Source organism: Neofelis nebulosa, chromosome 17 (genome assembly GCF_028018385.1).
Source record: "Neofelis nebulosa isolate mNeoNeb1 chromosome 17, mNeoNeb1.pri, whole genome shotgun sequence".
Lineage (NCBI taxonomy): Eukaryota > Metazoa > Chordata > Mammalia > Carnivora > Felidae > Neofelis > Neofelis nebulosa.
In genome coordinates this window covers 57,643,038-57,669,779 of record NC_080798.1, presented here as the reverse complement: position 1 = coordinate 57,669,779, position 26,742 = coordinate 57,643,038, and the positions used below count along the sequence as shown (strand labels likewise).

General features: G+C 51.6%; 1 protein-coding gene across 1 annotated transcript in view; it reads left to right on the top strand.

The window, feature by feature from the left end:
* MBTPS1 (membrane bound transcription factor peptidase, site 1) overlaps positions 1-26,742 on the top strand; it is a 52,611-nt gene that overhangs the window by 1,714 nt on the left and 24,155 nt on the right. The window contains exons 2-11 of the mRNA XM_058707188.1: positions 10,387-10,874; positions 11,582-11,839; positions 15,087-15,278; positions 16,550-16,660; positions 17,057-17,166; positions 18,448-18,564; positions 19,036-19,103; positions 21,538-21,640; positions 23,178-23,329; positions 26,471-26,632. Coding sequence (XP_058563171.1) covers positions 10,706-10,874; positions 11,582-11,839; positions 15,087-15,278; positions 16,550-16,660; positions 17,057-17,166; positions 18,448-18,564; positions 19,036-19,103; positions 21,538-21,640; positions 23,178-23,329; positions 26,471-26,632 — 1,442 coding nt within the window. The 5' untranslated portion in view covers positions 10,387-10,705. The remainder of the gene's footprint in view (positions 1-10,386; positions 10,875-11,581; positions 11,840-15,086; positions 15,279-16,549; positions 16,661-17,056; positions 17,167-18,447; positions 18,565-19,035; positions 19,104-21,537; positions 21,641-23,177; positions 23,330-26,470; positions 26,633-26,742) is intronic.

The window sequence follows — 26,742 nt, the reverse complement described above, 5'->3', positions numbered from 1 at the left end:
CATTTCTGTCACCCCAGAAAGATCGCTGGTGCCCATTTGCAGCCACTGCCCATTTCTGACTCCAGCCCCAGGCAACCACTGATCTGCTCTGCCTCTCTAGTCTCGTCTCCTGAATATTTCCTACATCGAGGTGGGATTATATGTGGCTTTTGTGTCCGGGAGTGGCCTTGCTAGGACTCCTGCCCATGAGGTCTCTCCACTGCCCTCCCCACGCGTCTCTTATAATCAAGAGTTGGTTGTGTCTGTGAAAAACGAGAAACTCTAATTTGGTGCTTGCAGAGCCTTTGAAGCACCCGGGGCCCCATGGGATCAAGCTGAAGCTCTTCTAAGAAGTTTTTAACCTTCCCTTCAAATTCGCATGTTGTGTGATTCCAGAGTGATTCCATCGCTCTGCCCTGCCCACTGCCTCTTCTGTGCGGCAGCCACTGTAATTGTCACAAACAGAGTAGTGAAAGCTGGGAAGGGTGAAAGTTTGGGTATACTGCACCTGGTTTCCATTAGCGTCCTAAACGGGGATTTTAGCGGGAGGTTCACGACTGCCTCTTTGCGCGAGGAGAGCGTGGAGATATTACTTTATATTTTATTGGGAAAGTTTGACAACTCCAATCCTTGGTGACTTGAAATATTAGGGATGGGAGGCTAGGGGCACCTGGGTGGCTCCGTCGGTGAAGCATCCGACTTGGGCTTAGGTCACGATCTCACGGTTCATGAATTGAGGCCCCGCGTCGGGCTCTGTGCTGACAGCCGGGAGCCTGGAGCCTGCTTCGGATTCTGTGTCTCCCTCTCTCCCGGCCCCTTACTGGCTCACGCTCTGTCTCTCTCTCCTTCAAAAATAAATAAACATTAAAAAACAAAACAAAACAAAACAAGATGGGAGGCTAGACTTTGCATTTGGTGTTTGGGTGGGTGGCGGGGACTTTGGTCTCTTTCGGCGTCTTGCCTAAGACAGGCCAGGAGGTGGTAAAAGGGGACAGGTCAAGTTTCCCTTCCCTGTGACCTAATGACGTGCAGCGGAGATCTGTTAACTATCTTGAGGAGGTCTTTGCTTAAGGAAATGAGCTTCAAGTAACGTGAGAGTACTAAGTCCAGAGGTGCCTCATGCAGCTAAGCCAATAGTGAATGACCGAAGGGGAAAGAGAGTAAGGACACGGGCACAGCACCTGTGAAGGAACAGGCAGTAAAGGGCAGTGTAGACCTGGGCCTCTTCACTCTGGTGCTGTTGACTCTTCGGGCTGAATTATTTGTTTTCTCCCCCTAACAAAGCGTGCTAATGGACAGAATGTGCCAGAAGGAATGGTTCAGTCAGGCTGAAGAATACACCTTTCTTTCAAGATAGTGTGGTTTGGCATTGCTTAAATGTTAGCCTATCAAACAATGGCAGCACAGCCAAGTACGCAATGAGTTACGAAAGTGGTACTTTTATAGCCAGGGTTTAATTGAACTGAATGCTACCCTTTCGTGGCCTAAACACAGTTCAGTTTTCTCTAGGGCTGTTTCAGTAAAGGCTCATTAAAAAGCTGGTGTATCTGCATAATCAGAGGACCATCGGGTGATACAAGTAGGTAGTTTTCCTCCCTCCTGAATTGCGTTCTTACTTGCAAAGAAATGATTTCAGATATGCTTTAGCTTATAACCACGATTGTAATCTTGGTGACATTCTTTTCTAATGCAAAGTAGGAGAACCTCAGAGCTGGTCAGACCAGTTGTTTGCCTGGGTAATACATTTTGTGTATTTTGACTCGTTTTTCACGCAAATCTCCTTAAGTGTTGTTCCTGGCATACGTTATTTGAACTGTTAATTTTCCACTTAGTATTTGATGTCAAATATTTTTTGATTACGCCTGTGTTAGAGGCATATAATTCTGGAAAATCCATCGCTATGCAGATACCATCTTTTAGGCCATACCTTTGTATGGGAAGTATTCATAGAAAGTAAATCCAGGAAGCCATGGGTCCAGTAACAGCCCTAACTAGGCCCAGTGAGTAGGTGATACTGCCCATGATAAGCCTGTTCAGAATGAATGAGTGAAAAGCTTGGCCTGAAGCTGGGAGGTAGACACAGACTGATTTTTTTTAACACGGTTTCTAGGAAATCTGTCCCTTTTAGGCTCTGCTGTCTGTATAAGTAAAACTAAATCTTTGGGGTTCCTGGCTGGCTCACTTCGATGGAGTGTGTGACTTGATCTCAGGGTCATGGGTTGGGCATAGAGATTATGTCCTTAAAAATAAATAAAATGTTTCAATTTATTAAAGAAAACCATAATCTTTAATTTATTTGGAATCTTTAGGCCACGGTCTTGCCAGAAAATTTGTTTTTCCATAAAACTGACTTTAGACGGTTTGATAGTTTAATGATGAAAGCGTAACGCATACTCTTTGTAAAAATGTAAATAAATAGAATTGAGAAAATAGCTCCCTGTAACGATACCGTTGAAGGGTAGAATGAACCACTGTTAACCGACTGGGTAGACACCTTTTCATATTCTTTTTTTCCTATGCATATAGATACATTATTTAAAAGTCAAGATTTGGATCACCCTGTCCGTGAACTGTTTCACTTAATATTTGCACGAACGTTTCCCCATATTCTTTGGGAAATCTTTCCAAGACCTATGGCCGCTCTAACAAATTTCTACAAACTTAGTGGTTTAAAACCACACATGTTTCTTCTTTCACGGTTCTGGAGGTCAGCAGTCCAAAATCAGTCTCCCTGGGCTGACATCAGGGCGTCACCGGGGCTTCGTTCCTTCTGGAGGCTCTGGGCAAGATTGTTTCCTTCCTTTTTGGGTTTCCAGGGGCACCTGCATTCCTTGGCTCCTGGCCCCCGTGCCCTGATTACCTCAGCCTCAGCTTCCAATATCTCATCTGCTACTTGGTGGAGGAGTAGCCCCGTGGGCCTGCCTCCCTCTTGCGATTACATTGTCCCGCCTGGATAATCCAGGGTCCTCTCCCCATCTCGGGAGCCTTAGTTTAATCACACCTGCAAGATCCCTGTGGCCGTATAAAGTAACATGTACAGGCTCTGGGGAGGAGGGTGTAGGTATCTTTGGGGAACCACTATCCAGCCTTCCAGAGGAACATAATCTGAAATTGCTACACAGCATTCCATAGTATTGGTTAGGTAATTAATTAGCTAGTCTGTTGCACCTTTAGATGGTCTTTAATTGTTCCCGGTTATAATCTTTGGGTATAAATCATTGTATGCTTTCAGATTCACACTTCTATGGAATGAATTTCTAGGGGAGGTTTTAGAAAAGCCGGGTAACCTACCACTTACAGGTATGGCCTCATGCCCAACACACGAGTTCCCAGCCCAGCTTTCCCAGTCACAGCTGTGTGGCACCGGGCGGGGTGATGAGCCGTGGGTGGGGGTGGGGGGTGGTCAGTAACAGGTGGTTAAGATGAAATGAGTTAATACATGCAGATTGCCTAGAGTAGCACCTGCCTCCTGATGAGTGCTTGGTGTGTGGTAGTGTTTGTTGTGTCACTGGGTTTGTTAGAGAAGGTTTTTGCTTCCATTTTTAAGACTTTTAATACATATTGATTGGTAAATTACAGTTCTAAGAGGTTAACAGGAGTTTTTTTACATTCACCAGCGACACATGAGAGTCCTCATTTTATTGGGTTGAATTCTTAAACATGATCTGTTTTATGCTGCGTGTCTCAATTTATGTCCTCAAAATGTTACTTGATTTTTACAGACACGCAAGACACATAGAGACAGACTATGTTTGTCTCTTTGTCTGTATTGGTTACCATAGTGGGAAAGGGTTGGAGGGGGCAGATGAAATAGGGAAAGGGGACTAAGTTATAACTCGTTGGGGGATGCAAAAGGTGCAGCCTGCCTTGGAATAACTTCATATGGTGACGGATGGTAGGTAGGCTTATGGGGATCATTTCCGATGTGGAAAAATATCAAGTCCCTGTGATGGACACCTGAAACTAACAGGATATTCCCCGTCAATTGTGCTTTGGTTTTCAAAACGTTACTTGGTTGTTATAATGTAAATTATGTAAACACTGGTGTCAGTTTTAACAAATCTACCCTGAATCTTTTCAGGGGCTCTGTCAATTCATTAGAATGAGAAATAGTTTGAATTTCACTTTGATTAGCTCAGTCACGTCTGTTGGGATGCGAGAACGTCATTCTGTATAGCAGTTGATGCATGTGAGTCTGTTTGACGTGGTATATAGTCTGATTATGCACACGGTGGGCAGCAGACTAATGGAAGAGATTAAAATTCCTTCCCCCTTTTAAAAAGTTACTACTCCCGTCCTTCTTATTCATTCCTAGAAGCTGAGGCTAAATATGAAACTTTTTTTTTCTTCTTTTTGCATACTTTGGAAACAGTTTCAACCTACTAGAAAGGTTCCAACAACAGCACAAAACTTTTTTTTTTTTTTTTTTGTCTGTGAACTATCTGAAAGTGAGTTGCAGACCTGATACCCATTATCCTTTGATACTTCATGGGGCATTTCCTGCAAGCAAAGTCCTTCTTACATAATCAGAGCACAGCCTTCAAAATCAGGAAATTAGTCTTGCTACACTCCTGCTATCTGCTTTCAGGTGGCCCCGTTCGGGTTTGCCAGTTGTTCACTAATGTCTTCACAGCAGAGGGACCCAGTGGAGAACCTCGAGTTCACTTTCCGGTCATGTCTCTCGAGTCCCCTTCCATCCGCAGCCGCGTCTCCGCCATTCCTTGGCTTTCATCTCCTTGGTAATTTTGAAAATTCCAGGCCAGTTCATTTTGAAGAGTGTCCCTTGATTTGGATTCTGATGTTTCCTCCTGAACTGATTCGGGGTGTGCATCTTTGGCCGGAACCCCACAAGTGATGCCAGCCTCTTGCAGTGTGTGGATGTGGTTCCATCTGTCCCACTGCTGGTTCACTTGGTGAAGCTGGTCTTCTGTAGAGTTACCCCTTTTCCCTTTGGAAATGAGGATTTTTGTCGGCAGGCGTTCTGGGACTATGTAAATGTCTCGTTCCTCCAACTTTCAATTTATTTATAAATGTCATCATGGACTTTTGTGTTTTATTCAGTGAGTTAGGATCTGTTATTTTCATTATTTATTTTGACGTGCAGATTGTCCCATGCCGGCCTCTGTGTTCCTCACACTCCCATTATTCTTTGAGTGCTTTCTCACTTTCTGGCACGAGATGGGCTGGACTCACCTGCCCAGTCTGGAACTAGCTTGTCTCCAAGGAGCCTGGTCTCTTGTAGCACAGAATGGCCTTTAGAAAACCAGTTCTGGGCACTAGATGGGCTCCTCTTGTTGGGGTATCACTGCTTCCGTGTCCTTGCAGTAGGCGGAGCTAGGAAATGTACATGCACATGTTCGTATGTATATATGTACACACACGTACGTATTTGTTTCCACATCTGTCTGTATATCGAGAACCTTGAGTTCACCCCAGTACTTCCCTACTTCATTCTGATCCTGCGTGGATCTTGCAGGTTTTTTCCTTTTTCCTACCTGTGACTTCTCTGCAGTAAGAAAGCTGCTTCCTTCCCGTTATCTGTAAGTATTTATTTGAACAAATCAATTTTCTCTTTCACTGCCATCACCCCTCTCAGGCTCCTACTCTCCTCCCCAGCTGCCTGTCTGCCACACACCTTTCTCGCCCTCTCAAGACTCCTTCACCCCACACCAGGCCACCATGGCTCTCCCACCAGCACCTACCTTCTTGCCCTCAACTCACTTATGCAAAAGGGGAAGGAGAAAAGCAAAGACAGAACTCTTGTTAGTTTCTTCTTGAGCACCTGGGTGGCTCAGTAAAGTGTTGCTTTTGGCTCAGGTCCTGATCTCACGGTTCGTGGGTTTGAGCCCTGCTTTGGGATTCTCTCTCTCCCTCTCTGCCCTTCTCCTGCACACTCGTAAACTTAAAAACACAGGTTGCTTTTCGTGTGTGTATAGTCTGTGTCTGTATTTACATGCTCTGTGCTTACTGCTACTTACCTGCTTGCTGCTAGATGGTGAGCCTGTCTTGGGGAAAATGCTCACCAGGTTTGCGCTCTGTAGTGAGAGGCGGGGGGGTGGAGGTGGGGGGATCCATTGTAGACGCAGGTGAGTAGGTGTTTTAGACGAGGAAGGTGCAGTCTGTGCCTTCGAAGGCCTAGGGGAGCAGTCATTGGGGACCGGTATCTTTAACACGAATAGGCAAGGGCCCAATGCCCCATGCCATTGTTCACCAGCCTCTGTACCCCCAGTGGCATTTTTGTTTTCCTCCAATGAAACTTATATTTTGAAGCCTTCTTATTCTAGGGTTGGGAAACCATAAACTTCAGTATCAGTGTCATAATTTTTATGGGCCATCGGTCTTTGAAAGGAGTGTTTTCTTAGCACCTAGCCATTAGAGGTGCCTGGGTGGCTCAGTCAGTTCAGTGTCTGACTCTTGGTTTCGGCTCAGGTCATGATCTCAATGGTTGGTGCGTTCGAGCCCTACCTTGGGCCCAGCAGTGTCAGTGTGGAGCCTGCTTGGGATTCTCTCTTCCCTCCCCTACTCACTCTCTTGACCTCTCTCAAAATGAATAAACAAAAAAACCTTCAAAGAATCGAAGCAGGTCAGCCATATCCAAACAAAACTGGGAGGGGTCTCCTGCCATGATTTCCAACCCTACCATTATCTCCATGGGATTTTTCTGCTCGAGGGTGTCTTCCTTCCAGCCACCGGTGGGTTTGGAGGCTGGAGCAGGCTGCTGTTCACTACTGTGGCCCTTTTGTGGAAGGAATCAGTGACCTTTAAATTGTTAAGCCAGCAGTCTCTTCTCATTTGACTACCCTTCATCATGGAAATTCTTTTTCACAGATTTTGGGGGATTTTTGTTTTTATTTATTTTTAAATGTTTGTTTATTTGAGAGAGAGCGAACAGGTTAGGGGCAAAGAGATGGGGTAGAGAGAACCTCGAGCAGACTCAATGCTGTCGGCACAGAGCCCAGTCCGGAGCTCGAACCCATGAACGCAAGTTCATGACCTGAGCTGAAATCAGGAGGCGGACGTTTAACCTGCCCCCCCCACCCCCACCCCCACCAGGCGCCCCTAGGGTGTTCGACCTCCCTCTTCCCTTCTGCCCTGAGCCATGCTTCCCCACTGCTGGTGCTCACCCTAATTTTCGCAAGTTCAGAGCTCCGTTCCCGCTCGTGCCCCCGCCAGCTTTTCCTGCCCGTCCTCCGTCTCGGTCAGGGGCAGACGCCATCTGTATTTGGGCGAAAGGTCTCCGTTCGTCCTTGGCTCCTTTCGTGTGCGCCCCCCACATCTGTTGTCAGCAGACCGCCTCACCACCTCCACGTCTGTAACCTGCTCCACGTCCTCGCCTCTCCTGCCCTGCCCGGAGCCTCTGGTCACATCCTGCCTTCCCTCCCTTCGGCCATGACCACGAGGCCCTCCCTGTCTGCCTCCCCTTCGGTCACCTGTCCCGCCCCCTCTCCTGACCCTCCCCCCTCCCTCCTCCCCCCCCTACTCTGGCCACTCAGGCCTCTGGGCTTTCCTCACACAAACCGGGCCTTCTGCACTTGGCTTCCCCACTGCCTGCAGGGCTCCGCCCCCCTGGCCCCCAGCTTCCTCAGAGCCCCCTTCCCAGCCTGGCGAGACTGGCGAGACTGGCGCGGCGCTCCCATCCCCACCGTCCTGTTCCCCTTCACCCTTTTTTCCTCTTCTCACAATAGAGGTAGATGTCACTGGCTAGATACCACATGTGTTACTCGTGTATCCCCCCCCCCACACTTAAAGAGAGAGACACACACACACACACACACACACACACACACACACACGCCCGCGCGCTGGGTCAGCGCCCTGAGGTCGGGGTTTCGGTTGGGTTTTGTTTGCTGCCCTGGTCCTGCTGCCCGCTCGGAGCCCGGCCGTCCGGCCGTGTGCGGTGTGGGACTCGGACCGCTGAGCCGAGCCGCCCGGCAGCCCCGCGGGGCTCCATTCTCCCTCCGCACGCCTTCCTCCTGGTGCCTGCTGCACGGCCTGCTCCGGGCCCGGGGCCGTCCCCCGCCCCCCGCCGGCCTTGCGTCTCCAGGTTGGTGTCGCGGGGCCTCCCTCCCGTGCGGGGAGCTTGCGGGTGCTCCCGGTCTGTGACGTAGTAGCTTGTTCCGGCTGCCCCTCTCCCCTCCCGTTTCCGTGACTTCCAGCCCTACCAGCCCCGGCTCTGCCGGAGCCCGCTGCCCTCCACCTCATCAGCAGAGGCCTCCCGTCGGACCCAGAACGACTCTCGGTGCGGTGTCGTGGCCCCGCGCGTGCACACTCCTGCGGTGGCGGCCCGCGCTTTGCTTAGCCCTTGGCGTTCACCTCCGGCCTCCCTGCGGGACCACACCGGACACTTGGAGAGCACGATACGAAATTGTATGGTGTCATGAGCAAACGTAGGCAGAACAGCTTAGGGACACTGCGGTGTCCCATTTTCCAGAACCTACAAAGTTTAATTTTTCTGTTTGGGAGAGAGCCTATTACCTTAGGCGTTTTTAAAGTTTAAAACCCCTCTAACCTTTTCTTCCCATTTCTCTGTCTTTTAAAGTCAGTCACCTGCCTCACTTGTACAAGAACATCAGCCATCTCTTCGATGTGGGCTAGATGGCATGAGGTCGCTGTCTGTACCTGTGGGTGAATTATTTTGGATCAGGTTTAATTAAAGTGGCTCTGACACAGTTAGGTCTAAGGTTTGCTCACTAGTATCGCTTGCTAATATTTGTAATGTGTAGTCCAAATACGTCTTAGATTGTTTGGCTTGAGGCAGGAGACGTGAAGGGATTTCTTGTGTTTTTTTTTTAAAAACTTGCCTTAATTGAATGAGAGACCCATTTAAATCTTTTCCTCTATAAGTTCATTTAATATAACATGAGAACTCTTAGTACCAGCGATGAGCTCTGTCTTCTTTGACCAGTAATACTGTAATTAAGTGAGGTATGTGCTTCATGTAATTGTATTCTGTGATATCTCATCACTGCAAGTGTCAAGTGTTAATAAAAATTGGGGCTCACTCCCAAGTGGATTGTGGCTTATTTGGTGTCCCCTGTTGCTTTCCTTTGGTCTTTCCGTTCTGGTCTTTGGTTTTAATTTCTTTGTTCTTGTGGTTGGCATTCACATTGCTGTTCTTCGTGTTGATATCGAAATAACTTCTAAAATTTCATTTCCATCTGACGAGCTCTGTTCAGCCATAGTCTCCAGGGCCAGAGAAGGCCTGCTTTTCAGGATCGTGTGTTGTGACAGCAGTGAAATCCTAAATATCAAACTTCCCAAACTTCTTTAGGTACTCTAGCTTTATGAGTATTTTCCTGTGTATAGATGCACATACAAATAGTTCCAGAAACCACAAAGTCCTTGTTGCTCTAAAACACCAGATTTCTGCCTGAGGAATGGATTTTAATAATTTGGTACCTCTCTTTAAAGGGGGCTGACTCCTGGTCCTAAGGGTGTGTGTGTGTGTGTGTGTGTGTGTGTGTGTGTGTGTGTTTAGAAACAGGTAGCAGTGTGAGGCCTGTCTTATTTCGTTGATTTGTGTTCCCCTTGCTGGATTATTTATGTTTCTGGTGGGATCAGTGAAAACTCAGTGGGATTTTTCTGGGCATGCTATTGCTTTGTGTGTGTGTGTGTGTGTGTGTGTGTGTGTGTGTGTGTGTGTGTGTGTTTTACTGCTGCTCCATTTTTCGTTGTGAAGAATGATCATTTCTCCTGCCATTCACGTATTGGGAAGGGATCTGTGCCTGCGTGAAATTTAACACTCCGATGACACTTTTCTCTGGCAGCACTTTCTCTCACAAGCTGTCCTCCCGTATCACTTCCCAGTAAAGAGGTGATCTGGTTTTATAACCTATTTAGTAGCTTAGATTTCTTCAAGGTGAGGCTTCATGTAAAATAAATTCGGTGACTGTGGAAACCCTTCTGTGTTCTCTTCATAGACTTGGCAGAAGAAAGGTGTCATTTAAGTAACTTTGCAGCATAGTTTTTTAAAAGACAGTGGTAAGTGTTTGACTTGTCTTTTGTTCTTAGAAGAAGAAATGTTCTTCTAAGAAGAAAATGTTCTTAGTAGAAGGTTAGGCTGTAGACCACGCTCCTGCCTGAAGAGTTGGAGAAATGTAGGGGGCTGGGGAGGAGCCTGGGGAGGACGGGCCGCGAGTGAGGAGGATGGTCTGCGGCAGGAGCGGGGTCCCTCCTCCCATCTGGCCGCCAGGGTGGACAGTGTTCCTGGCCTTGCCCGCCACGCCCCTTCTTCTCCGTGTCCTTTCTTATCTTTGACGCCGGCTTCAATCTCCTTTTCCCCGGGAAGAAGTGAGCAGTAGCTAAAGAAGGAAACGGTAAGGTGTCGCGCGCCCATGCACGTCTGTCTCGCGTCCTCACTGGGCATCTTTGGGCCCTGGCCCCCGCCCGGCTCGCTGTGTTTTGCAGGCCGCCAGGGCGCCCCGAGTGACCGCCGCCCGCTCGACCGTGGTTCTGTGCTGCAGATGGCGTGTAGGACTCACTTGTCTGGGCCGCAGTGAGAGGCGCCTGAGGCCCAAGATGGAGAAGAAACGAAGAAAGAAATGAAAGCCTCCTTTCAGGCCAAACCACAAAAGGCCATGAAATTTAACTTTTATTTACGTCGGACAAGACTGTAAAACGGCCGATCAATGATGTTTCGGCTCTTCGCCGAGACAAAAATTGACTAATAATCCAGGAAGAAAAAAGTGCGATTTGAATATATGAGGTTTTATGACCATAGTCACTTATGACCATGAAGCTTGTCAACATCTGGCTGCTTCTGCTAGTGGTTTTGCTCTGTGGGAAGAGACATCTGGGTGACAGACTGGAGAAGAAGGCTGCTGAAAAGGCCCCGTGCCCTGGCTGTTCCCACCTGACTTTGAAGGTGGAGTTCTCCTCAACGGTCGTGGAATATGGTAATGAGGTTTTAAATGTTTGCCCTCCCCCCCCCCCCGTTTTTTTTAAACTTAATTTCAGACATTGGCTTTTGTCGAAAAAGACCTTTCCTTCTTTTCCACGGTCATTTTAAATGAGGTGAGCTCACAGTGCTTGGATGTTCGCGCTACTGAAATTTGCTTTCCCAACATAGGTAGTTTCTGCGAGGCAAGGAGATTGGCGTTTGGAATTAGTTCCCTAAAACCTGATTCTTGGGAACAGATGCCAATTGTAGCTGCTGAGGGTGGGGAGTTGGGAGGTGCTGACTGCTTGTGTGGGGAGGCCAGATGTGAACAAACCAGTAGTCTGCTAGAATCCACTTGAAATTTTGTTACTGTTTTCAGTAAAATAAAACTGAATCTTTATCTCTGAATCCCTTTTTTGTATTCCAAAAACTTACACGCATCTCTTTGCCACATGTGTGAACTTGGGTTAATATTCGCTTTTTGAAAAATAGCACAGGTATCCCATTTTGTGTGATGTCAGGGGATTCGTACAGATCGTTTTAACTCAGGGCTCCGGAAGCTGCCATCCAGGGCATTTAAACCAGGCTTTCAGTCTTGCTCCTACCGTAGGTTTTGGGATCTGTAAAGTTTTCTTTTACCCGAGAAATGGTAGCCTAGCTACGATCTTCCATTATAATACATGGCCGTAAATTCTCATTTTTTTTTGTGGTCCTTGATTGCAGAATATATTGTGGCTTTCAATGGATACTTCACAGCCAAAGCTAGAAATTCTTTTATTTCAAGCGCCCTGAAGAGCAGTGAAATAGACAACTGGAGAATCATTCCTCGAAACAACCCATCCAGTGACTACCCTAGTGATTTTGAGGTGATTCAGATAAAAGAAAAACAGAAAGCGGGGCTGCTAACCCTTGAAGATCATCCCAACATCAAACGGGTGACACCCCAGCGGAAAGTCTTTCGTTCGCTCAAGTACGCGGAGTGTGAGTATTGTGACCTCGTCTCTGTCGGTTTCTGCCTCACGTGGGTTCAGAGAGAGAACGTGCATTTTCACAGGTGATGCGCCCCACCACCCTGCCCCTGACCTTCCCGTGCACCGTTCCACGCTGGCAGAATAGCGGAGAAATGGTTCGATACCCGAGTCCCTTCATCTGGTTTTGTCAGTTGTGAATGTCTTCTTGCCAGGAATTTAAAAAACGAAAAACAGGCTTCCTGCTGTTCTGGTGGGAAGAAATCTGCCAGTTTTCAGTGGAGGACGATAGTGGTCCTTGCTGCTGCTGGAAGGGATTTTCACCCGGTGCCCCTCGGCGCCTGCAGACCTGAGGCCCTGCGTCCCTCCGTCCTGAAGTGGGAGACGGTGTCTTTGACTCTCCTCTTGGGTTGTGATGTGCTTCTGTCGGTGTGGGGTTTTTTTTGGTTGGTTGGTTTGAGAGGCAGGGATGGGCGTAGAGAGAGGGAGAGAGAATCCCACGCAGGATCCGCACCGTTAGCGCAGAGCCCGATACGGAGCTTGAACTCACAAACTGCAAGACTGTGACCTCAGCCGAAATCAAGAGTCAGATGCTTAACCAGCTGAGCCACCCAGGCGCCCTTGTGTGTTTGTTTTTAAGGAATCTTGTAAAACATCCTTTCTCTGGGTTTCATTTTGTTTTTCTGAGCACCTCCTGACCTTGCCCAGGTTAGCTGGCCCTCCTTTGAGCCCTCAGCTCTGCGGGTGTGAGGACGGCAGCAGTTTGATGATTGTCCTTTCAGCTCGAGGGCTTCCTCCTTCCCCTTTGTCAGTAACTTGGGCTTGTCAAGATAGAGTTTGTTCTTCAATACTGAATTGCTTATTTATTACATAGTGTTTTCCAAAGCTTACTTATTACCAAAGAAAAGTTTTTTTTCCCATTTGTCATAAACTAGGGTAACAAATCGTGAGTTCCGGAATCATTTACTGTCATTTCTTTCATGGGAAGGAAGGAAATAAAATTTTGCTTTTCTCCCTTTGTCCGTCAGGTGCTAGGCCCGAGAGCCGCTGAGGTTTAGAAACAGCACCAGGCGTTGGGGGAGCCAAGCTCCTGTGCACGTAGCGGGACAAGCCGGCTCTCAGGGCGGCTGCGGAGTTCCGGGGTCTCGCTTCCTCGAGCTCTTTGTACCGGTCCAGATGTTTTGTAATGCCTTTGCTCTTTAAAACCTCAAAACAATTCAGGAAGATAAAAACAAAACAAACCTCGTACAGTTAGCCAGATATGTGCGTTGTACCTTTTTAGTGTAGACGGCTCCAGAAGGTTTCAAGAAACGTGGACATTTCTAATTTCAGCACAGCGGTCATAGAATCTCAGGGTCGGGTTCCCTTCCGTATGCCCTCCTCCCTGGTCGTCAGGTGTGGCGCTTGCCAGCGCGAGCGGGAACCGCGCGCCTCACGGGCCGGTCCTGTCGTCATCTGCTGCCTTGTGCGGGAAGCACCTTTCCTTTCAGCTTCCACTCTTCTCGTCCAGCAGACGGAAGAGAGGCCCCCTGTCTCCTAGGGTTCTCACGGAAATGAAGGAAAATCGTGCACGTGTGAGAGCTTAGCAGCATGTGTAGGATGTAAATAGACACGAAATGCTGCTTATTTCTCTGGCTCTGTTGTTCAGAGGCTCCGCTTTATTTTGGCTGGAACGTGTCCCACCCTGGATCCCATCCCTGGCTCTGTCCCTGGCTGTAAGACAGAGCTATCCTGTTTCCCACACGGCAGTGCTTATACTGCGAGAGTCCACGGGGCTGCCCTTGGCAGATTCTCCTCCCCAGATCCGTTAGCGGTCCCTGCAGTGATGAGGGTTCAAGTGCCCTCACCCTTTGAACTGCTTTCCTTCCAGTACTGTCCGGTTCTCCTAATAAATTGCTCTTCCACAGGGAAGCCCGGAGCCGAGCTCATTGCCTAGGTGGGGGGGTCTGGTCTGCGTCGGGTAGACGGCACCGCTCTGCCGTCGGCACCCCCGGCGTGGCCCCACGCTGTGGGTTCCGAGAGCAGAGTCACCGTGGCGTGTCGAGTGCGGAATAATTTCCGTTGCTCTGTGCAAAGAATTACTTAATGGGATTGACAGGATTATATGTTTTTCTGGCTCCCTGCACTTTCATGGGGGAGCCTGATGAGACAGGAGTAAGAAGGGAGTCGTTTGCTATAGAGACAGAACTTGAGGGACGCCTGGGTGGATTCTGTCGGCTAAGCGTCCCGACTCGATTCCAGCCCAGGTCATCATCTCACAGTTCGTGGGCTCATGTCCCACGTTGGGCTCTGTGCTGACAGCGCAGAGCCTGCTTGGGATTCTCTCTCTCCCATTCTCTCTGCTCCTTCCCCCCCCCCCCACCCCGTTCTCTCTCTCTCTTAAATAAACGTTTAAAAAAACACAAAAACTTCAGCGGTAGTGTGGACGTGCTCTTCTGAAAACTGATTCGAGATGCAATTTTTCTTCATGGTACCGGGGTCCTGAAAGTTAAGGGTGGCTTTCATGGTGTTTCTTTTGCTTTTTTCTTCCATCTTCAACAAAGTAAGGTAGGTATTTACAGATAGTGAAATTCATGGTTTTCAATGCGCAGGTTGGCAGGCGTTGGTAAGTGTGCAGTCGGCTGTCCATCCACCGGCAAAATCCAGATACGACGCAGCTCATCGTCCTCAGAAACCCCCCAACTCCTTTCTGGTTTTGCTGTTTGAAAGGGGACACTGGGGACACTCTGGTCGGCACGTTGAGGGTCGGGAGCAGTATACGCTTGGGAAAAGGTCCTACTGATGTTTGACCAGAGACCGGCCTGATGGGCTCACGTGTCTGTTGTTGTCCCAGAAGCCCAGTGCTGGGACCCATCACCAGTGGTCAGTGGTCAGTGGCCATTTTATTGTTGTTTTTTTTTTGTTTGTTTTTGTTTGTTTGTTTGTTTTAAACCTTCTGGTTCAATGAGAACCAGTTGCTGAGGAAAAATCAGGCAAATCTTATTTTTCCAGTTTTAGTCGCGATGGACTTTATTTCTTTAAACGTTATTTTATCGGCCCCGCTGTGCCTTCCATCAGTTAGAAAATCTCGGGCAGGGGACTGTTGGGGGAGCATAAGGATCGCGGACTGACGTCCCGTCGGTGCAGCCGCAGGGAGAGACCGCCCTTCCGCCACCCGGGCCGTCCAGGGGCGGTCGTCCTCCTTCCCTCCTGGCTGCCGGGTCGCTGGCGAGCGGCTCCTTTTCTGACCCCTGTCCCCTTGGCTCTCGCCGACCCCGCAGCGCCCTGTAACGAGACCCGGTGGAGCCGCAAGTGGCAGTCGTCCCGGCCCCTGCGCAGAGCCAGCCTGTCCCTGGGCTCCGGGTTCTGGCACGCCACGGGAAGGCATTCGAGCCGGCGGCTGCTGAGGGCCATCCCGCGCCAGGTGGCCCAGACCCTGCAGGCGGACGTGCTGTGGCAGATGGGCTACACAGGTGGGTGCCTCCGTCCCCGCGCCTGCCCCCCGCCGCTGCCCCCTCTGCCCTCTGCTGCGCGGGCGTCTCTCCTGTATCGCTTCTGTACCGTCTGCTCCACGGGGTACAGGCTGTGCATGGCACTGGGGACCTCCTCCTGGGAACTAAAACTCCCGACCAGCGCGGCCTTTCCTCACTGATGGATCACGGCAGAAAACTCCTCTCCTGACTGCTGTGGGGCTTGTACCCTGACCCAGACAGAAGTTTCTCCAGCCCCCATCTGTCATGCCGGTCTCGGGGTCCTTCCCCGTGTCCCCCCAGCCTTGGAGACCCTTAACGTCTCCCTTGATTTCCTCAGCTCCCGCCCTGCAGAATGTCCTAGACACTTAGACGCTCACGCCTGGTGGACTGACCTTTTATTAAGTGAGCATCACCTCGTGGTTTTGTCCTTTTAGGATGAGAATTCTTCACAGAACAGATTCTCTCTAATCAGAAGAGCATTTTCTGTCCCCCTAAGCCAAGTGGTTTCCGAGATAACGTGTGCGTCATTCGGACGTAAGCAGTAGGTGTCGGTCATCTCCGTGTGATCGATTGCTCCACGTAACGCCCATACGTAAACGCAGCTCTCACACCGGAAAGACCCCACCTTCCTGACGTCTCTTAGCTGTTAAATACCACGAAGGTCCTATAGTTTTTACTTAGTCTCTAGAATTTCTTGATCTGGCAGTATCCGTCTCAGCATCCGTGCCCACAGCTTTTGGCCCGTGTCCGAAGTATAGCCAAGTGCACAGTATAGTGCTTTTCCTTAAAAAGTGATCGTCCCCGCTTGCCTCCGGCAGCCCCCGTGTCAGAGGTCATTAGCGAGCAGCGTCCGTGAAGGCCTGGGAGTAGTGTCCCCTCTCCTGAGCGTGTGTGCCCTGTTGGTGGCCTTCGCTCTCCGTGGCCTCTCTGAGGAGATGAGGGCATGGAGTCCTGGGGGAAACCACTGCTTTGTGGAGGACGGAGCCCTGGAGACAGTTGAGGGGTGTCCCCAGACACGCCCTGAGAACCTCAAGTCTTGTTAGCCGCAAATCAATGGTATCCCCCCTCCCGCCTCCCCCCAGCATCCCCTTTTCCTCGTCTTGGCTCAACCGGTTTCCCTGGAGCGCCTGACCTGACTCGCGCAGGGCGGGCTCTGGGCCTCTGTGACAGGTCATTCTTTCGGAGTCCCCAGGAGGAGTAGATTTTATGGACAAAATCCAAAAAGGTGATTTGTCCAAACACGATCACGCTTGCTTGTGTTTTGGAATCAGGCGCTAACGTGAGGGTTGCTGTTTTTGACACTGGGCTCAGCGAGAAGCACCCCCACTTCAAAAACGTGAAGGAGAGAACCAACTGGACCAACGAGCGAACACTGGACGACGGTGGGTGGTGATGCCGTGGCGTGACCCGGTCTTTGTCCCTCGCTCCTGCCCCCGGTTTTATGGGTTAAGGGTACGGTTTTCCGTGTGCTGATCCCACAGCCGGTGCAGCGGTCGCTGAGACAAACCCAAGCTCGTGTGCCTTTGGGCAGAAACGTCTCACCATCCCGGGCTGTCGGGGGCGGGGGTAGAGTGTGAGCAGCGAGGGCTGTCTGGCGGAGGAGCACTTCCCGCCCGTCTGGGAGGGGGCGGGGTGCCAAGAATCGAGGCGGCTGCAGCGTGGCTCCGTTGGTCCGGGGCTCGGGGCAAGAGAGCCCGTTTGAATCGGCGGCTCGAGATGTTGTATCTCGGCGCATGCGATCAGCTGTGTTTTACGACCGTTCTCCTCTTGGTCTCCAGGGCTGGGCCACGGCACGTTTGTGGCAGGTGTGATAGCCAGCATGCGGGAATGCCAAGGCTTTGCTCCGGATGCAGAACTTCATATTTTCAGGGTCTTTACCAATAACCAGGTAGGTGTTTCCGAGGACTCCCAAAACTTGAGGAGCCGATACCGAAACGTAGAAAGTAAAACACGGGAAGACACGCGCTCATTTAGAAGCAGCAGCCGCCTCGATGCCGAGCTCCTTCCCGTGTCTCCCACGGGCCCTGCCGTCCCGCCACTGCCCCTTCCGTGTGGCTTCGCCCTTCTGCCACCACGCCTCCGTCGGCCTCCCGCGAACCCTGAAGACCCCACTCCGAGGGCCGTGGTGGTTCCTCCCCGTCTCGTTCCTTCCTGGGCCCCTGGGCCCCCACGTCCGTGGGCACGTTGTGCTTCCTAGACGAGAGAAGAAGGGCACGTTGGTGTTTGCCACCCCTGCTGTGTGGTGACGGACTCGAGGGCTGGCTCTGTACCACGGCCCCCGGTGTCACGCTGGGCGGTGTGCTTCCCGACCCCGCTTCCTCGCCTCCCAAATATTTATGGAACGGGGGAGGGTCTTCGTGTTTACTTACTTTTCAGATTTTATTTTTGCGTAGATGGTAAATAGCTCAAAAATATCTGAAGGCAACACGGGGAAAATCCCCCCAACCCTGTCCCCGCCCGGCAGGGGGTTTCCCTTACACCTCACGTCTCCCCCGTGACAGTTTCTCCATTTCATGTATCGCCTCTTCCTGGAATTTTTTTTTTGCCTGTACAAGCAAACGTAAACACGTTTTGTTTTGAAAAGCCTTTAAGAAACAGAAATCTTAAATTCTTAAACAAATACTTAAATCCCTTTTGTACTAGAAGTTTAATTTAGTATTTTATAAAAACATCTGAACGGTGATACAGAAAGCCATTTGACTCTGCCAGGAAATGGAACATCAGAGAAATAATTTTGTGAAATAACTTTTTTATGAGGTTTGCCCTTCAGTCTGTTGAGGAATAAAGAACCTAGACAAATACGTTAACCTACGTAGAAACTCTCAAAGGGAAGTGTCTTAGGATAAATCCTCTGAAGGAGGGGCAGTTACAGGCTTGGGGGTTCACCCCGGCAGGTGTACGTTAAGCTGAGGAGCTGGACGTTCAACCCGGAGAGACAAGCCACCCTCAGGATGCGGCTCTCCCTCGAGTCCAGCTGCAGGGACTAAGAATTTCCAGGTGCCAGAGTTTATATTTCGGAGCACTGTTTGTTCTTGGTTTTTATTTCTGAAATCGAAGTTAACGCGTCACGCTGCTTCAGAGGCTGTACTCTGCCCTTAGCAAAAAAACCCTCTTGTGGCATCTGGAGGCTCCCTGAGGCCCCTAAAGTCGTATTTGGCCATTGAACTAGGTATCCTACACCTCCTGGTTCCTGGACGCCTTCAACTACGCCATCCTGAAGAAGGTGGATGTGCTGAACCTCAGCATCGGCGGCCCCGACTTCATGGACCATCCCTTCGTCGACAAGGTGGGTCGTGTCCCCGCACAAAGGACCGTGCGCCTGATGATGCCTTCTGCTCTGAGCGCTTCGTCCCTGCTGTGCTGGTGGCCCCTCACCCGCGAGGCAATTGCCTCGTGAGGACGATGGGCGGTGGCGCGAGCTTCGGGGACTTGTGTTGGAGGCCGCACGTTGTGCCGTGTTGGTTTCTGCTCCGAACAGCGCCTTTCTGCACCTGCGCGGAGAGCGGGCTCCTCCGTGTCCATCGCAGGCCTCACGATGGACACGTTTTCTCAGGCCCGTGATGAGGCCCGTTTTCTCAGCACCGCGAAAACGCCGGTTGGCAGACATCCATGCCTGTGAGGGTCTAGTGTTACGTGTTCGAGGGCACTCTTCTTTTTCGAGGATTATTTCTAGGAGTCGTAGGTATTTTTGGATAGTTCTGTGTTGATTGTTTGAGAGCGGTATGTTTTCATAATTAAATGTTTGCTCGTCCCGTAGGTGTGGGAATTAACGGCTAACAACGTAATCATGGTTTCTGCTATTGGCAACGACGGGCCTCTATACGGGTAAGTATTCCCCACAGGGATGAGTTGGAGGTGCCTTTCCCCCCTCAAATAACTGTAGATCTGTGGTCTGACTCTGTGTCTGTCTGTCTGAAGCTCTGTATCGTGGGAACGTTCCGCTCACCACCAGCCAGACCGTGCAACGAACCAGGTGCCCGCCACCCACTGCCTCACTGGTCAGCTCGGGCCTGTCTTGTTTCTGTTTGTTTGTCTGTTTATTTTCTTATTTTGCCGTGATCAGTTTGGAGGCCCGCAGTTTCCGTTCTACTTAAAAAAACCAAAGCAAAACACCCAGAAAAGTGAAGCTGCTAGAAAGGAGTGGATTCTGCAGTGTTTAGCGAGGCCCGCTCTGTGCGAGGCCTGGGGGTGAGGCGGTAGACGGGACGGGTGCCTTCTTAGGAAAGACGGGGTTCAGACGCAGCAGGGCGGACGGAGGTGAAAGTGCGGGTGGCGTGACACACCCGGTGGCCTCTGAGGGTTGACACGCGGGGCCGGTCGGAGGGGAGCAGGGGGGACCGCTTGTGCCGGGTCGTCACGGTGAGCTGAAGCGGCGTGGGAGGCGAGACGTCGGCCGGCGGGTCGCAGGCAGTATGCCCGTGTCTGCTCGGGGGCCGCTGTTGGCTCTCCCCCGCGGCTCCGGTTTGTATTCCACGTGATGTGCGTAAGTCGTCTCTGGCGCTGACACGCTTCTGCAGCGGGACGCGCGTCTTCCTCCTGGTCGGGTTCCCGGGATGTGCGCGGTTCGGTGCCGTGCGGAGGGCATGAGGTAACCACCGAGGAGGAGGAGGAAAGGCAGAGGCCGCCTCCCCCGCTCTGCAGTCCCAGTGCGGGGGGGGGGGGGGGGGGGAGGACGTGCGCGCGGCGGCCCCGCGTCACTCGCCGCGTCGTGCGGCGACATCCCTGGGCGCGCGTGCCAGGCCGTGAGGGCTGACGGACTTACACAGAGGGCCCGGGCGCAGGGTCAGGCCGCACCGTATGAGGTCGCCATTTGTCCAGGTCAGAAACTGCCTGTGGGTGGCAGGGTCCCGGCCCGGTAGTTGTTAGTGATGTCATCTTCTTGTGCGGGGGCCCGGGGTTCTGGAGCGGCTGTGCTGCCGGGCGTCTGTGCCGTGTGTGACCCGCAGGGTGACGGGCGTCAGCCTCCCCGAGCTGCGGCTCCACCACGAGGAGCGTCCGGTACCGGGTCATCGCCTCCGGTTTTCTCGTTTCCCCGTTTCACGTGTTTCCCTTTGGCCGCCTTTCCCATTTCTGCCCCCCGCCCCCCCCAGAATCCAGCCTGTGTCCCACCGGGGCGATGTGGGGTCATGCTGTGGGACAGCGCAGGCCGTGGGGGCCTCCCGTCCCTGGGCCTCAGCCTCGCTGCCCGTCACGGAGGCCCGAGGCCACCGTGCTCGGGAGGACGGCCTCCAATGGAGGGCCCTGTGAACCCGGAGCCCCCAGGAGCGGTACCTTCCTTCTTCTTCCTCGGTGTCGGTTCCTGCTCGTCAGATGGATTCTAGCAGTTTTCTTATTCAGGAACCTGCAGGGGGTTGTCGTTGCCTAATCACGTCCACGCTTTTCTTTGTGGTTTTCAAACACTTCGGCCTCATCTTGACTTACGTTGTGTTGCTGTGATTTGTTTCACTCTGATTTCTTTGCAGATCTGTGCACTTGAGGTATTAAGGAGAACTAGGTGGTTTTCCTCTGCACCTTGTCTGGCGTGTGAGGGGCTCAGGACGAGGGCCTGGGGGGTCGTTCCCGGGTTCCCTGGGAGGAAGGGAAGCACCGTGCAGGTGATCAGTTGAGGACCGTGACTTCCTGAAGGTGGCAGAGAAGTGTGGGATCTGGTAGGGACGGGACGCACACCCTGGGAAAGTTTGAAAGTGAAATGAGAACGTGTGAGTGGGTGCTGGTCATGATCGCGTGAAGTCTCGTGCTGGTCAGAGGAAGGGTTCCTCTGATCGCAGAAGCACGAGGGCGAAGTGCGTCTTGGGCCGCAGGGTGGTAGATAGGTTGAGACGGAGGGAAAGAGAGAGAAGGTGCTCCGTGTACGAGATGATGGCCTCGGCCCAGCACACAGGTAGCAGAGAGCGTGGCCTTTGGACAGCCATGAGGAGCCTCAGGAGAACCTAACGCCATCTCGGGTATTTCTGGGAGTATTGGTCCTTACCTGAATGACTCATTTGAAATTACCTCTCGGGGCACCTGGGGGGCTCAGTCGTTTAAGTGTCCGACTTTGGCCCAGGTCATGATCTCACAGTTCGTGAGTTCGGGCCCCGCGTCGGGCTCTGTGCTGACAGCTCGGAGCCTGGAGCCTGCTTCGGATGCTGTGTCTCCCTCTCTCTCTGCCCCTCTCCCTGCTCGTGCTCGTGCTCTGTCTCTGTCAAAAATAAATAAACTTAAGAAAAACATGTTTTTAATTACCTCTCTTCCCTTGTGTTTTTGTGCCTCGTTGTAGCACTCTGAATAACCCTGCTGACCAAATGGACGTGATTGGAGTGGGCGGCATTGACTTTGAGGATAACATCGCCCGCTTCTCTTCAAGGGGAATGACGACCTGGGTAGGCTTGTCTTCACCAGTGGGATGTGGCACACAGAACCGTGTGTGTTCGCGCCCTGGGTGTGTGCGTAGGTGCGCGCACAGAAAGCCGCTGGGGAGGAGGCCGAGGTGTGGGTGCCTGCCCACAAGAGGTCTGGCCCCTCTGTCGTCTGCCGCTTTGTGGTGACATGCTAGGCAGGGGCTGGTTCCAAGTGGTGCTTCTGCGGCCGCTTCTTTGTAACAGACCTCTGAGTAACTCACTTTTAGGTTGGTCGGATTCACCCCCCCCAGCCCCCCGTCCTACCTGGGGGAAAGGTGAGCAGTCCTCCGTGCCGGGTGGCATGGTTTTTCTAGTGTCAGGAAGCAGGAGAAGCCAGTGAGAGCAGCTTTTCAGCTCTGCTGCCTTAGAAATCATTATATTTAGCTGGAAAAATAGAAGTAACTCCAGAAAGTTCATTACTTCAGTTACTTGGGGTTTAACTGTGCCTCTGAATCGTCCTGCTTTACCCACCCCCCCCCCCCCCCAACACAGCCCCCCGGAACAGGGTTGGAAGTGAAGTTAGCTGCAGCACTTGGGTCCTCCTCCCGGCCTCTCACGGGGCTGTGAATCATGGGCCACGTCTTTGGCCTTTCCCCAGGCCTTGTTTTGTAGTGGCGTTGTGAGCGTTGTTCCTGACGGGTCTGCAGAGCTGCCCTTGAAGGCACCTTTGCTCAGTGCCCCACATGGATACGGGTCCAGTGTCGATTTGTGTTGGAGTGCCAGGAAAGATTTTTCACTTCAGCTTGCTGTACTCCTTTCTCTCACAATGTAAGATCCTGTCGTAATTCATGTTTTGCCTCCGTTTCCAGGAAATTCAAGAGAGTACTCCGTTAAAATCTTTTTTTTTTTTTAAACACTTTTTAAGTCTATTTTGAGAGAGAGAGCAAGTGGTGTAGGGACAGAGAGAGATGGGAGAGAGAGAGAATCCCAAGCAGGCTCCGCACTGTCAGCGCAGAGCCCAATACGGGGCTCGAGCTCACGAACCGCGAGATCATGACCTGAGCCGAAATCAAGAGTCGGACGTTTAACCCACTGAGCTCCCGGGCTCCCCAAGAGTACTCAGTTAAAACCTTGAGTTACTCCTGCAGTTAGTTACCTGTGCTTCCTTCCCCTCTGAAATCCCAACTGAAGTCTTCAGTATTATTCCCTGTAAAGAAACAGTTTCCTTTTTTAATTTTTGATTTTAATTTCCTGATCTTTTTAACGTGTCTCTAATTTTTAGTTTAGAGATAGAGCAATTTCCAGTTTCTAGTATTGCAGAGTTTGAAATAATCGCTTTTGTTTTATGACCTGACCCTTTTGTACCGGTTACTATAAAACGTGCCAAAAATCATTTTCTACGTTGTCGTTTCGGCTGATTTTTTTCTATCGCAGTGAATTCTGGACCAGAGCCAGCGTGTTAGTAAGGTTGCGCGATTGCGCTGCCTGTGAATCAGTCCTTTCTCTGGTTTGGTTCTGTCCCCTCGGAACCGCGTGCAGCCGCGTGCCAGTGGTAGAGACCAACTGCTTTCGTTTGTAGGAACTCCCAGGAGGCTACGGCCGTGTGAAGCCCGATATTGTTACCTACGGTGCTGGAGTGAGGGGATCCGGTGTGAAGGGGGGCTGCCGAGCCCTGTCGGGGACCAGCGTGGCCTCTCCGGTGGTCGCCGGGGCGGTCACCTTATTGGTAAGGTGAGTGGCGCCCAGCGGAGAGAGCGGGGTACTGGCAGACCACGAGCTGAGTCGTGCTCGTCGCCAGCTTATGTTTGAGGGTCGGGAGCACCCCGCGAACCTTGCCGCGCCTCTCTGTCCCCGCGTCCACCCTGTTCCTCGTAGGGGACTCGGTGACAGGCGTGTGAACATACTGTGAAGTCTGATCGCAAGGCAGCGTGTGAGGGCACAGGGCCTGCTACCGTGTTTGTGTCTGGTTTTGTTCTGGCTCGTTTCTGTTTACTATTTTGGAGAGCGCAAGCAGGGGAGGGGCAGAGGGAGGGAGGGAGGGAGAATCCACATGGGCTCCACGCAGTCAGTGTGCAGAGCCTGATGCGGGGCTCGAACCCGTGAAGACTTTAGATCATGACCCGAGCTGAAATCAAGAGCTGGATGCTAAACCGACTAAGCTACCCAGGCACCCCTGTTCTGGTTTGTTTTGTTAAAGACTTATGTTCTAAGAGTGGTTTTAGGTTCACAGCACTATGGAGGAAGATCTGGGATTCCCCATGTACCCTGGGCTTCCTTTTATTTAGTTTGTAACAGACTGAATTGGTGCCACATTTGTAGTTGTTATATCGAAACGAGTGTATATCAGGCAGAGAACAAACAGATACTTTCCTGCCATATTCCTCATTTCCTTGAGGATCACTTTTTAACGTCCTCTGTTAGCTAAGGAGCTGGCTCATCAGGCGGTGGGACTGACAGTTTATGTAATTTATTTATTCTCTGTCTCATTGAATCCCTCATCGCTGGATTAGAGCTTAGTGTTTGTTCCTTGATTTTGCACATATTGAAATTGGAAGACTTTCTTAAAGACCGTTGACCAGAATTCACACTCACGTGCTTTGACTTAGTCAGGTGGGCTGTGTTCCTTGTTCTCGAAGCTACAAAGAGATGTCTTTGGAGCTAGAATATATTTTGTATTTTCCCCTCAGATCACTGTCTACTTAGATGAGGCTTTAGCTGAGCTATTGTATTGTGGTAATGGGAAACTGTATATTTGAAAGTTACTACATTCTGTGTTTAAAATGAAAGTAAAACAAGGAAACGGTAGTAAACGTTTTTATGTTTAAAATCCTCTTTAAAAAGTTACTGTTGAGTTCAGCTTCTTTTTTAAAGAATATTTTTTTTTTTTAATGTTTTTTATTTATTTATTTTTGGGACAGAGAGAGACAGAGCATGAACGGGGGAGGGGCAGAGAGAGAGAGGGAGACACAGAATCGGAAACAGGCTCCAGGCTCCGAGCCATCAGCCCAGAGCCTGACGCGGGGCTCGAACTCACGGACCGCGAGATCGTGACCTGGCTGAAGTCGGACGCTTAACCGACTGCGCCACCCAGGCGCCCCGGTTGAGTTCAGCTTCTAATGCCTGGGATTTTTTGTGTTTTAATTGGTCATCTTTGATAAAGGTAGATTTCCAACTCCGTTCTCCTTTTCCCATCCTCTCCTTAGGGGTCAGGGCCAGATTCCTGAAAACGCTGACCCTGGCCAGAGTGGTCTCTGGGGAATAAGCATACGCGTGCCAGAAACCCTCTTTTTTCCCAGCTGTTCCCTTCACCCTTGTTGTGTGCAGAAAGGAGGAGGGGAGGGCAGGTGGACTGTGGGTACCAGGTGCGCTCGGGCTTGCACGCTCAGCGGAGGGGAGCGTGTCTCTAGGGCTCCTCGTGGCCACCCTGGTGCTTATGGGAACAGAGGCCCTGGCTCCGTCCCCGCCGGCTGTGACTGCGGCCGGGGCTGAGGTCTCGGCCGCACTGCTGACCCCGGCACACCCCTCCCCGTGAGGCAGGCGGGGAGGTGAGGGACGAGGCTTCCGTTTCTAGCAGCTTCTCTAAAGACAGCTGCTTCCAGCGTCAGGGACGCCTTTTGCTTTCCTTCTGCCCCTGCGGCAGGTAAAAGTGCCACTTGTGGGAGCTCAGAAACGCGCCTGGGGCATCAGCTCGCCTCCAGCCGCGCAGCGCTCCTGAGGAAGCAGGACCTGGCTGTTGGTCCGGCCTGTTCACGCTGGGGTGGGGGCTTGTGACGGCTCCTGAACTTCTAGCAGCCCTTTGTTCTGTCATTGAGAGTCCACCCTGGGCACCTGGGGGGCTCGGTCGGTTAAGCGTCCGACTTCGGCTCAGGTCACCATCTCACGGTTCGTGGGTTCGAGCCCCGCGTCGGGCTCTGGGCTGACGGCTCGGAGCCCGGAGCCTGCTTCAGACTCTGTGTCTCCCTCTCTCTGCCCCTCTCCTGCTTGCGCTCTGTCTCAAAAATAAATAAACCTGAAAAAGAAAAAGAGCCCATCCCATCTCACCTCCTCTTTGCTCACCTCAGATTTTCCATCCAGGGCTATCAGAAATTCCGCCCACAGTTCCAAGACCGGCCACCATCATAGAAAGATATTCACAAACTGAGGAAAGTCTGTTTTCCTTGGTACTTGGGAGTTAAAATTTACTTGCACGTATGATACACAGACATACAAAAATGAGCATGTTAGTGTACTGATCGTTGATGCCCGTGTGTTAACACTAAGTTCCCGGCCGGGTAGAGCCGTGCGTTCTTTTGTCCAGGTGCGTTCTGATGACGCAGGGCTCAGGCCGGCCTCAGGTGTGGCAGGTTTTGTCGGGCCTCGTCCACCTGTCGTGTCTCGCACACAGGCCTCTAGAACAAAGGTGGGCCGAGGCCGTTTGCCTCCTCAGGTGCTGGACCCCGGCCGCGTCCTGCAGACTGCTCTCGGGGACCCATCTGTTTTCCTTTCCTTCTGCCACCAGGGGATGCCCCAGCTTGTCTCCTTCCTTTTACCAGCAGGCCTCCCTTCCCCGGGGGAGCCGGTAACTCTTACCTGTTCTTGCCTCCTGTAACGACACCCTCTGAGGTCCGTTCAGTTGAGTCATGGGGAACATACGTGTCCCCGATAAATTTAGGATAAAGCCGTGTGGGAGGCTAAGAAGTAGTCAGTCCTGAGACAGGTGCAGAAACGAGCACATGTTCTCCGTGTCATCCTGCCGGAGCTTTCCCATAGAAGCTCCCATTGTAGGCAGCACAAGATCCGAGGCCACGTGTTTGCATGAACACACATTAGGGGTAGTCCCGTGTCCCTCCTCCTCTTGAGCGAGCGTGAGCAAACACGTGATCTTCCCTCCAGCACAGTCCAGAAGCGAGAGCTCGTGAACCCGGCCAGCATGAAGCAGGCCCTCATCGCGTCCGCCCGGAGGCTTCCAGGTGTCAATATGTTCGAGCAAGGCCATGGCAAGCTGGATCTGCTCAGAGCCTATCAGATTCTCAACAGCTACAAACCGCAGGCAAGGTCGGTGTGCCTCCTTTAGTTAGGCCTTTCCTCTTCCCTGGGCTCTGCGGGTGCTTCTCCCTCCACACAGGATATCAGCCTCAGACCGGGAACCGATCACTGGTTACATG